Consider the following 15,000-nt stretch of genomic DNA (forward strand, 5'->3'; position numbering starts at 1 on the left):
CAAAACATTGAGGCTGTAATTATGAGACTAACATTTCTTAGACACAGAATCCCCATACAATAATTGAACAGACACATATGCACAGAAAAACATACACAAAAAAGATCAACTGAACTGACTGCATGCTTCATAAAATAATGCTCAGCTCCCACCACAAACTCATCCTGAACTATAGTATTTATAAGCAATAAGGCACACACCAGTGAGTAAATGACAACTAAAAATCAGACAAGGAGCCTGGCTAAGCACCAGAAAGAGTCAAGGTTCTTTAACATCATACCTTAACAAAAAGTGGTCATTTAGACATTCTTTAACATCTGCTAAACTCTTTGCAACAGCACAAAGCATATGTAATGCATGTGGGTATAGAACAATAAAAACACAGATTCCCACTGATAATAACTCACTTGTAAACATAACGTGGGGACCCTAACCTTCATACTTAATGTGTATCTTAAGTTGTCTCTGTAGCTACTTAGCTATTGTAAAGAAATCCATTTTAAGCTGGGAACAGAGTTGTGCATATAGCTGCAATCTACTAATGTGCATCTCAATCTGTTCACATTTAAAAAGAAAAATGTACTTTTCATAACCAATACATTGCGGCAGTTATTTTAAGCCTCTTGAAGTTGATAGGCTCTTTGCAATATCACTAAAAGAAATAACGTACTAAAGAGCCCACTTAAGAGAGAATCCTGGCCTTCTTTACCAGGCTCGCATATATTTTTGATTTAAAAGCTGTGCTGTATTACCTTATATGCACAGTGTACATTCAGATCTTAGAAAAAAAATGCTTCTGTTCTTTTGTCTGCATCTGTCAGTCTGTCTCATACCTAAATATCCTGAGATCTTTACTACTATGGATCTTTGCAAGGGTATACATTCCTGATGTGATCCTCCTTTGACCTGCGACTAGGCCATGCCAACACTCTATAGTACTATCCTTTATTTTATAACCTGGAAGGTAAGCAGTTTCCAAGCATGTCATGTGTTTTCATGCCCCAGCATCTCTGAGGATCGAGTCTGGTTTGATGTGATTATCTGAGGATGCATAGACACAGGTAAGTTATGGGCAATAGAGTTTTGCTGCAATTCAATGCCAAATCCTGGAGGTGCCTCATGTAACTGTCTCCGGTACTGCACAAAGCTACACATTTTAATGGCAATGGCCAAGATGTTTTTACCCATGAAGATGCCTGAAACCCGGGCATCATGAAAAAACAGCATATTGCCCCCTCGTATGAAAATTGTGATGATATTAATGGTGATCATGCTCAGCAAAGGGTATAGAAGCATCTTATGAGGCACTATATTAATCCCCTGCATGCTGATTTCACTTAGAGATACACAAGGGAGAATCAGCAGTAAAATGTAGCAATAAAAGAACATGAGGCCTTCAACCCACAGTGGTAATCCTTTCTTCTGAGGCTCCCATAGATTGGCTTGTATATCCAGTATATCCAGCATGTCAACAATGACCCAAAATAAACGGTTTCGTAGGTCCTCCTTCTTCTTAAATGTCCTCACATACTCCATTTGATCAACAGCCACTAGAATCATATACAGTGATGGAACACAAATGGCTAGCAGCAAAGTTAATGCTTTTCGGGCCATAATGTCCAGGCTGAGTCTATCTGCTTTATAGTTTTGGTAAATGAAATACACTTTGATCTCCAGTACAAAGACATAAAGAAACCACAAGATCATGGCATAGCCACGTTTGGCAGTCTTCACCTCTGCCCCCACCCACACTGCAACATACCGAAGGACTATGAGAAAGCAGATGTCTCCCACGAGGACCATAATACAGATTCCAATCTTCCTGGGACCCTGGTTTTGTTCCACAAGGTATGCATCCATCAGAGCCATGCTACTCATAATAATGACTGTGGAGAGACCCACATGGTGCTTGTTGGCAGGTGGGGGAGGAACCATTCTGAAGACACAAAAAAGACAATCATTGACATATAGAATACCTAACCAGTAATATAATGACAAATAGATCTTTATACTTTAAATATTTTGAAAGTAAACTACCTTAACGTTCCTTTATATTAAAAATGTATATGCTTTTATTTCAATACAGTGTATTACATTACATTAATTCCTTTTATTCCTAGCTGGAAAGTTCTGAACAACTTTGAGTCTTTGAAGCTGTTTAGTAGCAGAAATATCATGACAGACCTTTTCAAATCTTTATGACTTTTTCAAGAGCGAATCACACCAGCAACCAAATTCCAAATGAACAGCAAAACTAGTGTGCAGAATACCATAGCTTTTATTAACTGGGAAATGCAGATGTAGAGAAATTTCAGCATATGTTATTATGAAACTGATCTGCTTACAAGAAAACACTATATACAAGATAATTGGGAGAACTATAGCATAGTAATGAAACACAACAGGAAATTGTATCACACACACATACATGCACGCACGCACGCGCACACATACACACACATGCACACACACACATACACACCCACACACACACACACACACACACACACACACACTGGAGGGTATATTATTTAACCATAAGGTCAATGCATAAATTATCAAACTAGAGCCCCCTCCACAGTGGTGAGTAAATAAATGAACTAGCAATAACCCTGCTATTGTATATTGCTATTACTGTAATAGAATTATATTTTACAGAAAAGTATTACTTAAACAAACAGCTGCATAATCCAAACTCATCAGTGAGTTTGTCTTCCTGCACTAAAATAGCTGAAAAAGTCAAAAGAATGTATTTTAGACAAGCTGTACACATGGTTATCTGTGAAACAACAGCAGTTTAATTACATGCAGCTTGTACAGCTTTTAGTCTGACTGCTGTCAATTTCACTGGATGTCTAGCACACTGCAGATGTGTTTGAGTCTTTACTTTACTTACTTTTACAAGGGAGGTGACATTAATTTGCTTCACCAAAAGTGCAACGTTTTTTGGTAGTTGCACTAATCTTTATTTTAGTGTGGTACTGACTACCAAACTAATATTTAGACTACACCAGATCTCACCTCCTGACTTGTCTGTAATCTGTTTCAGTGGCTGGTAAACCCTGCCTCTGTGTGATAAGCATTATACATCAAGGTTTTATTTCTCAGTTATAGGTGTTACTCTTCAGTGGAGAGGTAAAACCTGATAAGGCCCATCAACATGTCTGGTAGCCACAGTGAAAAACAGATCATTGTGACCACTGAAGCATTTCAAACACTTCCCACCCTGTAATCTCAACTCTAAGTAGTAAAATGTATTTAAATATACTTTCACTGTGCCAAATGAATTCCAATATCTGTACAAACATCCTATATAGCCTATTTTTAGTGCAGAATACTAGCTTGCACATTGAAAAATGTTCTTTTATTTCTTCTGCTGTTCTTGCAGTGGCAAAAAGTAAAGTTGCTTTTTGTGTCCCCAGATTCAAAAGCATGCACAAATACTATAATATTAATTCCATCCACACTGGTTTGCTGAAGCATAGAAAAAGAGAATGCAATACTAGAATATAATGGTGCCAGTTTAAAAGCAGGGCCATTTGTTTTTAAAACAGTGTAATTATATAATGACAATACACCATTGCAAATCATGGGAAGTTCCTACACACTGTGATGGAAGGATAGTGTTTGGTCGTGACTGATAAGCATGCTCAGCACATTTTAATCCCATAATCCCATTCCTGCTGGTTTGTAAACGCAGAGACACATTGAAGATAAGGGGCGGACAAGAAGCACATGCAATTACTTTAAAAAGGGATAACTTTTCTGTTTAGAATATTGCCATTTTTCAAAGTCAATGCATTGTGACAGAGTAATGAGTAATTTTAATGTTTCTCACAGTGAAATCATATTAATTTACTGGTGGAACTTTCAGTGATCTGGGGGGAGGGGAGTGGAACTCACTCAAAGTAACAATCAGCAAACTTCTATGTTATTTATTTATTTATTTTGTGGGGGACAAGCCCTCCTATACCCCAATATATAGGAATACCACTATGTGCCCTCAACTTTTATAAACTACTCCACAATTGCACAACAGTAGGGTAGAGGATACATCCCATTGACAATGAAAGTGCTTTTAAGCAACTTTGCTTCATGGGACTGGCAATGAAAAAGTGCTCAGCCAACTGATCGTCTCAATACTAGTTTAGGCTCAAAGTTCAAATAATGCTGTACACACTGTGGGCATCATATGGATTACCCACTCCATGCCATTGCACATTTCGGTAGTAAGTATACCACAACAGTCTCTGTGCCATTGCAACCTGATCGCATAGTGGCCTTTATTGTGGGATCTGTGTTCTAATTCATCTTCATTTAAAAGCACTAAAAAAAAGATGAAAGTTACGTAAGTAAACTGATAAAAATGCATTCATTCTCTGGCTGCCTTCTTGTTGTATATCAGAGTTTTGTGTGCATGTCTGTGGGGTTGGCTAGAACATATCTTGGAATTTACTGACTGCAAAGCATGTAAAAAGTGGACACCACCCATTTACAGGACACAAACCTATGGGTCATTTGATGGAATAACAATTCACCTATGGCATGGTTTAGGAATGTAGGAGGAAAGCAGATCACATGCCAAAGCCCACACAAATTAAGGGAGGATATACAAACTCCACATAGAAGGAAGCCCATATGAGACCCAAACTGCGGAATAAAGCACTGTGAGACAACAACAGTAACCAGACTGTCACTCTGTCATCTCATTGGCGAGAATTAAGAAGCCCAGTTTCCCCAAGATGTCAAACTCTTTGACTATAAAACAGCATGCATCATAGACAGATAGGGCATACAACTGTCATTAAGTATGTCAAAAGAGGTACTCAGTTAATGGGTCCAGTACTTCCCAATGACTGATTCCTAAACAACATTAATTCTAAGGTTTGCAGACTGTCGGTGTCAATCCTTACACCTATACACAGCATTCTGTGTGATGGCCAGTGAGCATTACATCAAGAGTTCTGTTTATTAAGGAGGGTAGCAGTGTGCTGTAATTCAACAGAACCTGAAACCAGATAAGCCAAATCTCTGACTTTTGGAAAATACATTTATGGGAAAAAATGCTGGTGTCATCAAAACTACCAAATAAATAAAACTGACTCCTGCAATTAAAAAAATATTTTCAAATACAATAAGTATCAACCAGGCCAGCGTTCTTCTATCGAAACTGCTCTAAAGTATGGATGCTAAATAGAAACCTTAATACTGTGTGACTAAAGGAGAAAAGAGTTTTTGTTCTTTAAGCACAAAAATTGGAAGATACAATGGTTATCAATGAACATCAAATAAGCAAGCATCTTGGCCTTGACTCTATGACATAATGTCATGGAACCCTGATTGCTACTCAGATGTTTCAAGTTTGATTAGCAAATTAGTCACAAAGTCTTTATCAGTGGTATATCTGCTGAGTCCAAAGAACTTATTATCCATCTTCACTCCTCCCTCATTAGGCCCATGAAAGAATAAATGCTCTCCTTGGTATGTATCTGCCATAACACATGATCCAAGTAGGAAAACCTAAGAGCTTTCCCACCAAGAGAATCAAGGACATGATTTCCTTGAGCTACACAGGTCATCTTACAATGATAACTCACCTTTCTGTCATTTACAGACTCCTAAATATATAATCTCTGCCTAACCTACAAAGCCTGAAATTATCCAGTCAGGTGTGACCATGTGCAAAACCTGTAAAAAGATGAACACTGACTCAAAGGTTCTAAACTTCCACATAATGTAAACAGAACCAGCTAGTGGGATAGCTACCTCTCTCAATAAAGTCCTTTCCTTTGAAATAGACTTCACCTTTATATTAAAGCAAACTAGCTACTCATCCCTCTTTCTTCAAACACATCCTAGATGAATGGATCATAAATCCATCACAGACCTGTCTTCTCTATCCCCCAGGGAAAGTAGAAGCAAGTAATGGAATTTGCGGAGGCTAAGCTCTAAAAGATCTAAACAATTGACAGCCTAATAATAACCTATGAACCTAAGTGTTGCAAGGACCCTGAGTGGGGTTGGAGGAAGTCAGAGGCTTATCTCAGCTCACCTACTCAGAAGGGAAGAACATGGAGGTTCTACCTGCAATCGGGTGCTTCCCAGTGGAAGCAGTGACTGCAAAGCAGCCTATCATTTGCTTGATAGTTTGGGGGTAAGGTGCGTCGCAACATGCCAATTTGTAAATCAGGTAGGTGTACTTGTATGAGGACCCTTTTCAGCCACAATCCAGGCCACAATAGCAGATACAATACATCCAAACAATCCTCACCCACCGGCTGCCTATATGATGGACACCTCCAGACTCTCAGTCCTAAGCATGGACAGAAGTTGCACAAGAATGATATCAAAATGTGCTCCTTCCCTTAAAGGGGGTGGGGGTGGGGGATACAACAGGATTTCACTGGACAGGGGACAGGGCATCTGTTCATGAGGGAAAGGTGGAAGCACAGAAGTGGGGGGGTGGTAATGGGGAAATCAACAATCTGTAGGAAATGGGGCTTCTGCCTTTTATACTGAGTTCACATATAGCAAATGTGAAGAGTATTGCATTTGTGCAGCACTTCAGATAAAGGCAGATTAAATAGGAACTGCTAATACCTTATCACTTTGTAATCTATTATTATAAACGTCTTGGTGTACCTGGGTAAGGGGTGATGGTTTGGCACAGTCCTTCACCAAAACTAAATAATTAAAACACTGTTGTGGGTACAATCTGATGAAAATAAAACCTCGCAGTCACATGTAGAGTTAAAAAGCTGTGGTGTACATCAATCAGTTTTTAGTGCCATGAAGTGAAAATGCTAATGCCAGAAATGACTGCATTCTTATTCTATTCACTTTGGATGAAACGGAAAAGGCTGAATAAATGAATCATTCTTTCCGTAAATTCGCAGCAGTTTCTTGAGCTGAAATGTGTTTAATAGGCAGTAATAAAAGTGCCATTCCCAATAAAATATTTAAACAAGATCTAATTCGGAATATTTTAAGCAACTTAAAGCTAACCCTATCGTCGCATAATTTGCTAAAATGTTTTAACAATTTTGAGATAACCTCCGCTCAACAGAGTAATACAGAAGCAGTCACCTCTGAAATCCCGTGATCACCTCTTGAAATTAAATTGCCGGGTGCCACAAAGCCATGCAGAGGACCGACCGACACATCCCTTGGTTTGTATAAGGGCACACGAGCCATCTAACTGCATGCTGCAACCAGCCCGATAATTGGGTCCATTCCGAATACCACAGGTTCGAGCACAGCGACCATCCTTCAAAGCCTGTATTACCGAGTAAGGTGTGGATGAGCAGAAGTTTTGTTTGCCTAATTTCTCTGTCAGCGCTGGTCACAGTCAACTTATGATCTTTGGTGTTGAGTCAATCACAGATCTCAAGTCAGACTTGTAGGTCAAACAAAGAAGTACTGTCCCACAAGTAATTCATTCATACAACTACAAGAATGCATTTTTAAACTTGCAGACCTTAATTATACGTTCCGCGGCCATCAAAAATTAAAACGGCAGAATGATCTTATCTTAGCTTCTTGCACAATTTGTTCCTGCGGCTTTGCCCTGGCCAGAGAAGTGCAGGGAATGGTCGATTTGAAATTTATTCATGTAACCCTTTTTATTCCACAGTTCTGCAATGCAAGAGCTCACAGCAATCTTATTGCCGCTTGCTGGCCCATCTCTTTAGTAAATCAGTACTTGAAAACCATTGCCCCTATTTCTGTAGACATATACATGTAACGCAGCATCCCTTTGGATTACTTTTTAGTTCTACCTTCAGCCAGCTGTCCCCTTCTTCTACAGCTTCACACTCCCAGATCCTTGCCTGTTTCCCATGAAGTCTTGTCTGAGACAGGAGCTCCTGTGCGGTGTCTCTCCCTGCAGCACCAGGAGGTAAGGAGGCAGTTATGTGAGGAGGAACTGAAGCTCGCCTTCTCCAGCTCCTTATTGATCTGATGCGCTGAGAGCCCAGATTGCAGAGAATTAAAAGCTTGACTCAAGCAACCGCTCTTCCCAGCCAGCACTCATTGATCTTAGTGGAGGCCTCTGCTGGGGGAGGGGGAGGACTGGAGGAGTAAAGAAGCCATAGAAAGTGAAAAAATAAAAGAAAGAGTACGCTACAGGAAACAAACACAGTGTCACCTTTACACAAAAGAAATGCATGAAGATTCCAGGTACCACACTAAGTCAAGGTGTTTTCTGATACCCAGGTTTGAATCTGTTTTGCAACTCCAGCAGTCTTAACTTTGGGAATCACTGCAACATAAAGTCAATAATTATTGAAATTCCGTGGGAATACTTGTTTTCTATAATCTGATTTACAAGGTATTGTCTGTTTTTAGACAACTGCGGGTAAGAAACAAAATGTAAAGAAACAGGCTAGTGATTAATGCGACTACTGCTCACTGAAATGCCTTTATTTCCTCTGCCTTTCCGGAATAAAGGAATAAGGAGGTTCAGTAATTATCGGACCTTTCAAATACTATATATCGGGCTGAGGAACTCTTCGAAACTCTGTGTTTATTCTGTCCGGTTCTACGTTTTGCTTCCCTAAAGTTATCATGCCTTATTTATTTTTAATTTGACAGTAAGAAATACACAGCAGTGTTGAGCCGGGACACTTTGCTGGTAGCTAATCGTATTTGTTTATTGCTTTGTCGCAGGGAGTTAAGTGCACCAGCTTTGCAGATGAGAAGCGTCAAGAATATCAGCGTCCTGTGACATCCTGTGAGCATCAGGACACTAAATCACAGTGCAGGTCAGAAAGAGGAGCCCATTCTGGGTTTGCAGAGCAGGATGCCTTTTTACAGTATATCTTGTACAGTGGTATGACATCTTTCTACAGGTTTAGATCGATGATTTAATTATGTTTGCACCCTTAAGCAATCCCGACTTTATGCTATTAATCAATAAATCTAGATGGAGCAGAGCTAAATTAGAGGGCAAAAATCAGAGCATCCCGTACAAATCTATCAGCGCTCTCAAAGTGCTAATATTGTGTTACCCATTCACTGGGTGGTCAATGGAGTCGTTCAAATATATATCATTATCACAGTGATCTACAAAAGTTTTTTTTTCCTCCCATAAGTGCAATTTACACTGCTTAGCAATACATCAGCAGTACACCGCAATAAACGTTGTTGGACTTATCCTCAAAAAATAAAGGAGAGCAGCTCAGGACCTTCCCTGTCAGTTCATCTTCTAGTAACCATATAGATGGAGCTGCCTCATAGTAATATATCACTTACTGTGAAAAAAAATAATTATTTGAGTTAGCCCTGTGATAAGTGGAGGATAGGAACTAACCCAATGGGTACATTAGGGTTGCTGATTCCGGGAAAGAACTGTTCTCAGATGACATTTCTGGGCTCCAGAATGACTGTTACCATAAATGTACTTACTTTTGTTAATCAAGTTCTTAGTCTCTGTCTCTGAAAGGTTTTCTTATTTTTGACCCCTGCAAGATATATCCGGTTTTCCTTTTGAGGGAAGTTTGTAGAAAACAAATTCTGATTTCCTTCGGTAGATTGGTGCATTTCCCACCAAACCATACAGAAAAGAATGTCTTGTGATTTTAACTCTACTCTCTGCCCCACACCTTCCAAGGCCTCCCACAAGAGGTTATTATAGATAAGAATCCCAAGTGCCAACTTTAGGTCATGTGTGCATACAATCATGCCAGCTGGGGAAAGGGGGTACTGTAAATGTCATAACCTGCTCCAGGTGGTTTATAATGTAAGGTGTAATCATATTTTTGCATGAATTAGACTGATAGTATGGTATTGCTAGAACTCTGGCATTCATTAAAAGTTGTTTGCAGTGACCTTCTATTTTCTTCATTTTCCAGACCTGCATGTATTCCATTGATCCACTGCTATGAACATAAATTAATGTCCTAGTCTCACAGAGGTTACAGTTGTTAGTGTAATAGGGATGGCTAAGTTGACAGCTGTATGATCTACTTAGAAGACCTATAATGCAAAAAGAAAAGACAGTGACATACGATAAAATAGTTGAAAACAGACTGGTCAAGCATCAATATCCCAGATCATAACAAGCTGCAGAACAGAAAGACAATCATTCTTTTCTATTAATGCTTATCAGCAAATACAGTTAGGCTGCGTTTTCAGATCTAGGGCAGGACTGCAGTTATTTTGTTCTGAAGATACACAGCAGTTATCAGAGGATCACAGAGTATTAAAAAAATTACTCTCTAGGGGGACAAAAATTACTTCTCGAGCTTTAGTTTCCCAAGGTTCAACCCGCCAGTAATTGGAAGTCCTGAACTGGAAATCCCTGTCGGTGAGTTCTGCTGGCAGTGATACTCATTCTGAAGGAATTTCTCCCTTCCTTGAGCTGATGTGGCCATGGAGTTGGGATTTATAAGTCTGGGGGTATATAGGGAAAAGTGCAAAACAATGTTTAATGAGGAGTAAGGATCCCTTACCCTGCATGTGATGGGTTGCAATCCTACAGAATTTGTCAGATTATGTAATTAAATTTGAATTTGCACCATAATGAAGAACAATTTTAGGTTTTGGCAAATTCACTTATTTTCCTTTCTCTTTTTATGCTGTGAATTCAAAAACGAAAAACCATTTTTGTGATCCCATTGCTTGAAATGTATAATATAAGCATGTGTTTTAGATAAAGGTTTGTATCCCACTTCCTTCTTGGGAGGGGAGGCTAGTGAAGGTTTTAGTAGCTATTGGAAAAACTTTTAGGCCTGTACCATATGATCTTTAGCAGTTACACATGACAGACGTCCTCGAGATTCAACAACGTTTACACAGTAGAACCCCTACATCTAAACTCACTGTGGGGTCCTGTTCAGTCATTTATATCAGCACCATCTGAGACAGTACTGCTAATGTTATGGATTGGATTTGTACAGCTTATACCATAGAAATAATTGTAAATGTATTGGCTGTTATTGCTGTACTGAGATGGAGCTTTACTAACCTGTTATACCTAGTGGTATGGCACTGAAAAGCTCAAATTTTCAAATATCTACATTTCTAATTATAAGTAAACCCAATCTGATGAAAGATAGATACATATTCTGGGAATATGGAACCAAGAAAAATGAGAAATTCAGAAATAGATAGGAAAGAATTAAATGTCATTTTTGGTCTTTCATAAAATCTGGAGGACATTTGGCTGGCATCAGTAAGGATTTTTTTCAAGGAACCAGCAGAAGTGGATGGGAAGTTGTTTATGGCCTCCCCTGGAAGCACTACATGTGTGAATACAGGGTCTAGCAGAACTGTTTGAAAAGAAACTCATTGAAAACAAAATAATAGCATATCTGCTACTCTTTGTGGTTGAATTTACAAGAAATAACCTAGAAGATTGTTCCATGAATTTCTTGGTGCAGTGACATTAAATCTGAGTCTTTTGTCTGGGAGAATTGACATAACCATGTCATATTCTGCTCAGAATATCAAAAAGACCATGGCCTTCTCCACTCATAAAGATCACCTGGCAGACATCGAGTGACATAATGCAATGACAGTACATGCATGTTAAGTACTGTAGCCACCATCTTCTCCTTTCAGCCCACTTGTGAACCATGTGTCTGGTGAGTTTTGACTTCACTGGTCATATAAAATAAATCCTTCACTATCTATTCTTTGTCATAGGTCATGCATCAAACACAATACCACTCAGCACTGGCAGTTATCTTGGCTACAGCACATGCTGTCTGGGTCCTACAGTGGGATTCAAAATGTTGGGATCTCTGTACAGTGCTGTCAAGTTAGGATGAAGATCTCATTTGACTTGCTTGGTAGTTTCAATACCGTCTCGGCCTACTTTTTTCCTGATATACGTAGACTATATAGTTATGCCATTATCTAGGTTTACATTGCTGGCCCTAGGAAATCCAGTGATTGCAGTGAAAAAAGGAAGCTAACTTATTTACATACTAACCATCCTTTTAGCTGTTCAACGACAAGTAATTCTGATTTGAAGTTTAAAATATTCATCACGGCATCTGATTCCCATAATGAGGAATGCAATAAAATAAAAATGTATTACTTTCATGCAGTAAACATCTGCCATTTTTGTTTTCCTTAGTAGGCACTTCATTCTTTTAGATTGCATTTCCTATTTCCCTGAAAATCCTGCATCATTCTTCTCAAACTGTAATGAAATTTGATGAGCTCACCTCTCAGGTAATACATGAGGTAGCTTCAATTAATGTGGGCAGTATGCAAGCTGTTCAAATTGTTTCTGGTAGAGCATTAGTCCTAAGGCCAAGGTTTCACTGTTGCAGTGCACTAAATTCTGAAAAGATTGGCATTTCTACATTTTCCTCTATATCATATAGTCATATGGCACCTGCTTTTCTGCAAAGTTATTTAAATAAGTCTGTAAAACAAAGTTACATTTTTTGTTTTCTCTCACTTTATTTGATGCCTTCTATCACATAAAGCTATTTTAAGTAAATTTGCCTTCTCAAATTTTCATTTTTTGCTTTAAATCCCTTATACCTTTCTATAGCATGCAAAAGTATCTTCTCTTGTTCTTAAGTTCATAGGTTCGTACTAAGCTTATGACCAAAAGAGATCATTAAAGAGACCATGAAGAAGCTCTGCCACGCCACCCAGTATTGGTGGGAAACTATATCCATGCCCACCAGTAAGTAGACCTATAGGTTTATAGGTTCATAAGAGATTACTAGGTTAGCAGCCCTACTAGAGCCTTTATAAGACTAGCCATGTTAATGCCAGGTTGCCCCAATTTGTCCTTGTTAGATGGACCTACTTTACAGATCAGCACCAGCTACTCCTATTTGTGAGGGACATGTGTGCCACCCATCCATTTGTCAGGTTGTGCTTGGATAGGGTCATTGAGGAGCTCTGCTTCACATGAATTGGAAGTTTATTCCACAGTAGTGGCAATCTCTAGGAGACATACCTTTCTCTGCAACATGTTCTGTTAATGTCAGTGGCAAGTTTGAGATCCCCAGAGTGAGTAACTCTAGTGCCATTTAAATTGCGGATATGCAGAATTTCCATCAGGTCAGGGTCAGAGACTGCACTGTAGGCCAAGCACAAGTTGCCTCTCGGTATCCTATATGATACAGAGTACAGTGACAAGGCTTTCAGTCTATTCATGCAGGTCATGGTTTGGAGGCCCTGTATCTTCTTAGTGAGAAACCCCTGTCGTCTCACCAGTTGCTGCAAGTGTCTGATGAGATACATGCAGAAGGGAGCACTGTACTCTATTAATAGTCTAATTAGGGTCGATTAAAGTGGGTTTATAACATCCTTATACCTGGATGTGATGCTTTACTTATGAGACATGCAATGTAGAAGGCTTTCCTTATCAAGTGGAAACCTGGTGGGCAAAGATCAGATTGCTTTTGACCTATGTTCCCAGATCTCGCACCACTGGTGAAAGTTTGTGATCACCTATACAGTCATCCAGACTGGTTTTAAAGATTGCTAGGAAAGTACCCTGCTTGATAGGTAAGGCAGTGTATACCCAGAAGGGGGGGTATATGTCGAGTCAGGCATCTGTCACTCCATCTGGTCTTGCTGATGTGATAGTATAGGTTTAGGTCTCCAGAAGATGTGATTGCTTTACCATATGTCCTGCTTAGAGGAAGGCGTTCAAAGAGTCCTTGTTCACTTATAGCACAGAAAGCTAAGCAGAGACACTGAGTAGAGTGACTGTACTTTTAGTCTATCAGAGTAACAATGGGTACTGAGATCTAAGTTCTTTTCATGAGAAACTATTGAAGTATCTCAAGCTGGTTTATGTGCTTGAGGAGGTACAGTGGATATAAAAAGTGTACACACCCCTGTTAAAATGGCAGGTTTTTGTGATATAAAAAAATGAGACCACGATAAATCATTTCAAAACTTTTCCCACCTTTAATGTGACCCATAACCTGTACAATTCAATTGAAAAACAAACAAATCTGTTAGGGGAAAATATAAAAAATAAAAAATGTACAAAAAGCTGGTTGCCTAAGGTTGCACACCCTTAAACTAATACTTTGTTGAAGCATCTTTTGACTTAATTACAACATTCAGTCTTCTTGGGTACACACCTGCTATCAATTAAAGAGACTCTGATTAACCTCAAATAAAGTTCAGCTGTCCTAGTAGGATTTTCCTGACATTTACTCAGTTGCCTGCTACAGCAAAAGCCAATGGTTCACAGAGAGCTTTCAAAGCATCAAAGGGATCTCATTGTTGAAAGGTATCAGTCAGGAGAAAGGTACAAAAAATTTCCATAGCATTGGATCTACCATGGAACACAGTGAAGACAGTCATCAAAAAGTGGAGAAAATATGGGACAACAGTGATGTTGCAAAGAACTGGATGTCCCTCCAAAATTGATGAAAAGACAAGATGAAAACTGGTCAGGGAGGCTGCCAAGAGACTTACAGCAAGACTGAAGGAGCTGCAAGAATTTTTGGCAAGTACTGGTTGTGTATTACATGTGACAACAATCTCCCGTATTCTCCATATGTTTGGACTATAGGGTAGGGTTGCAAGATGGAAGCCTTTTCTTACACAGAAAAACATCCAGGCCTGGCTAAAATTTGCAAAACAATACAGTAAGTCTCCCAAAAGCATGTAGGAAAATGTGTTATGATCTGATGAGACCAAGGTTGAACTTTTTGGCCACAATTCCAAAAGGTACGTTTGGCACAAAACAACACTTTGCATCACCAAAAGAACACCATCCCCATGGTGAAGCATTATGGTGGCAGTATCATGCTTTGGGGTTGCTTTTCTTTAGCTGGAACTGGGGTTTTAGTCAAGGTGGAGGGAGTTATGAACAGTTCCAAATACCAGTCACTTTTGGCCCAAAACCTTCAGGCATCTGCTAGAAAGCTGAAGATGAGGAGGAATTTCACCTTTCAACACAACAATGACCCCAAGCATACATCTAAATCAACAAAAGAATGGCTTCACCAGGAGAAAATTAAAGTTTTGGAATGACCCATTCAGAGCCCAGACCTAAATCCAATAGAA

General features: G+C 39.2%; 1 protein-coding gene across 1 annotated transcript in view; it reads right to left on the reverse strand.

Annotated features, from left to right (window-relative positions):
- The window catches only part of LOC122793287 (transmembrane protein 121-like), an 8,335-nt gene extending 160 nt beyond the window's left edge, over positions 1–8,175 (reverse strand). The window contains exons 1-2 of the mRNA XM_044061160.1: positions 7,087–8,175; positions 1–1,936 (exon numbers count right to left, since the gene is read on the reverse strand). The exon at positions 1–1,936 is cut by the window's left edge and continues 160 nt beyond it. Of these exons, the coding sequence (XP_043917095.1) occupies positions 985–1,935 (951 nt within the window). The 5' untranslated portion in view covers position 1,936; positions 7,087–8,175 and the 3' untranslated portion in view covers positions 1–984. The remainder of the gene's footprint in view (positions 1,937–7,086) is intronic.
- Positions 8,176–15,000: the final 6,825 nt, after the last annotated feature.

Source organism: Protopterus annectens, chromosome 1.part0 (assembly GCF_019279795.1).
Source record: "Protopterus annectens isolate FY-2018-M chromosome 1.part0, PAN1.0, whole genome shotgun sequence".
Taxonomy (NCBI): Eukaryota; Metazoa; Chordata; order Ceratodontiformes; family Protopteridae; genus Protopterus; species Protopterus annectens.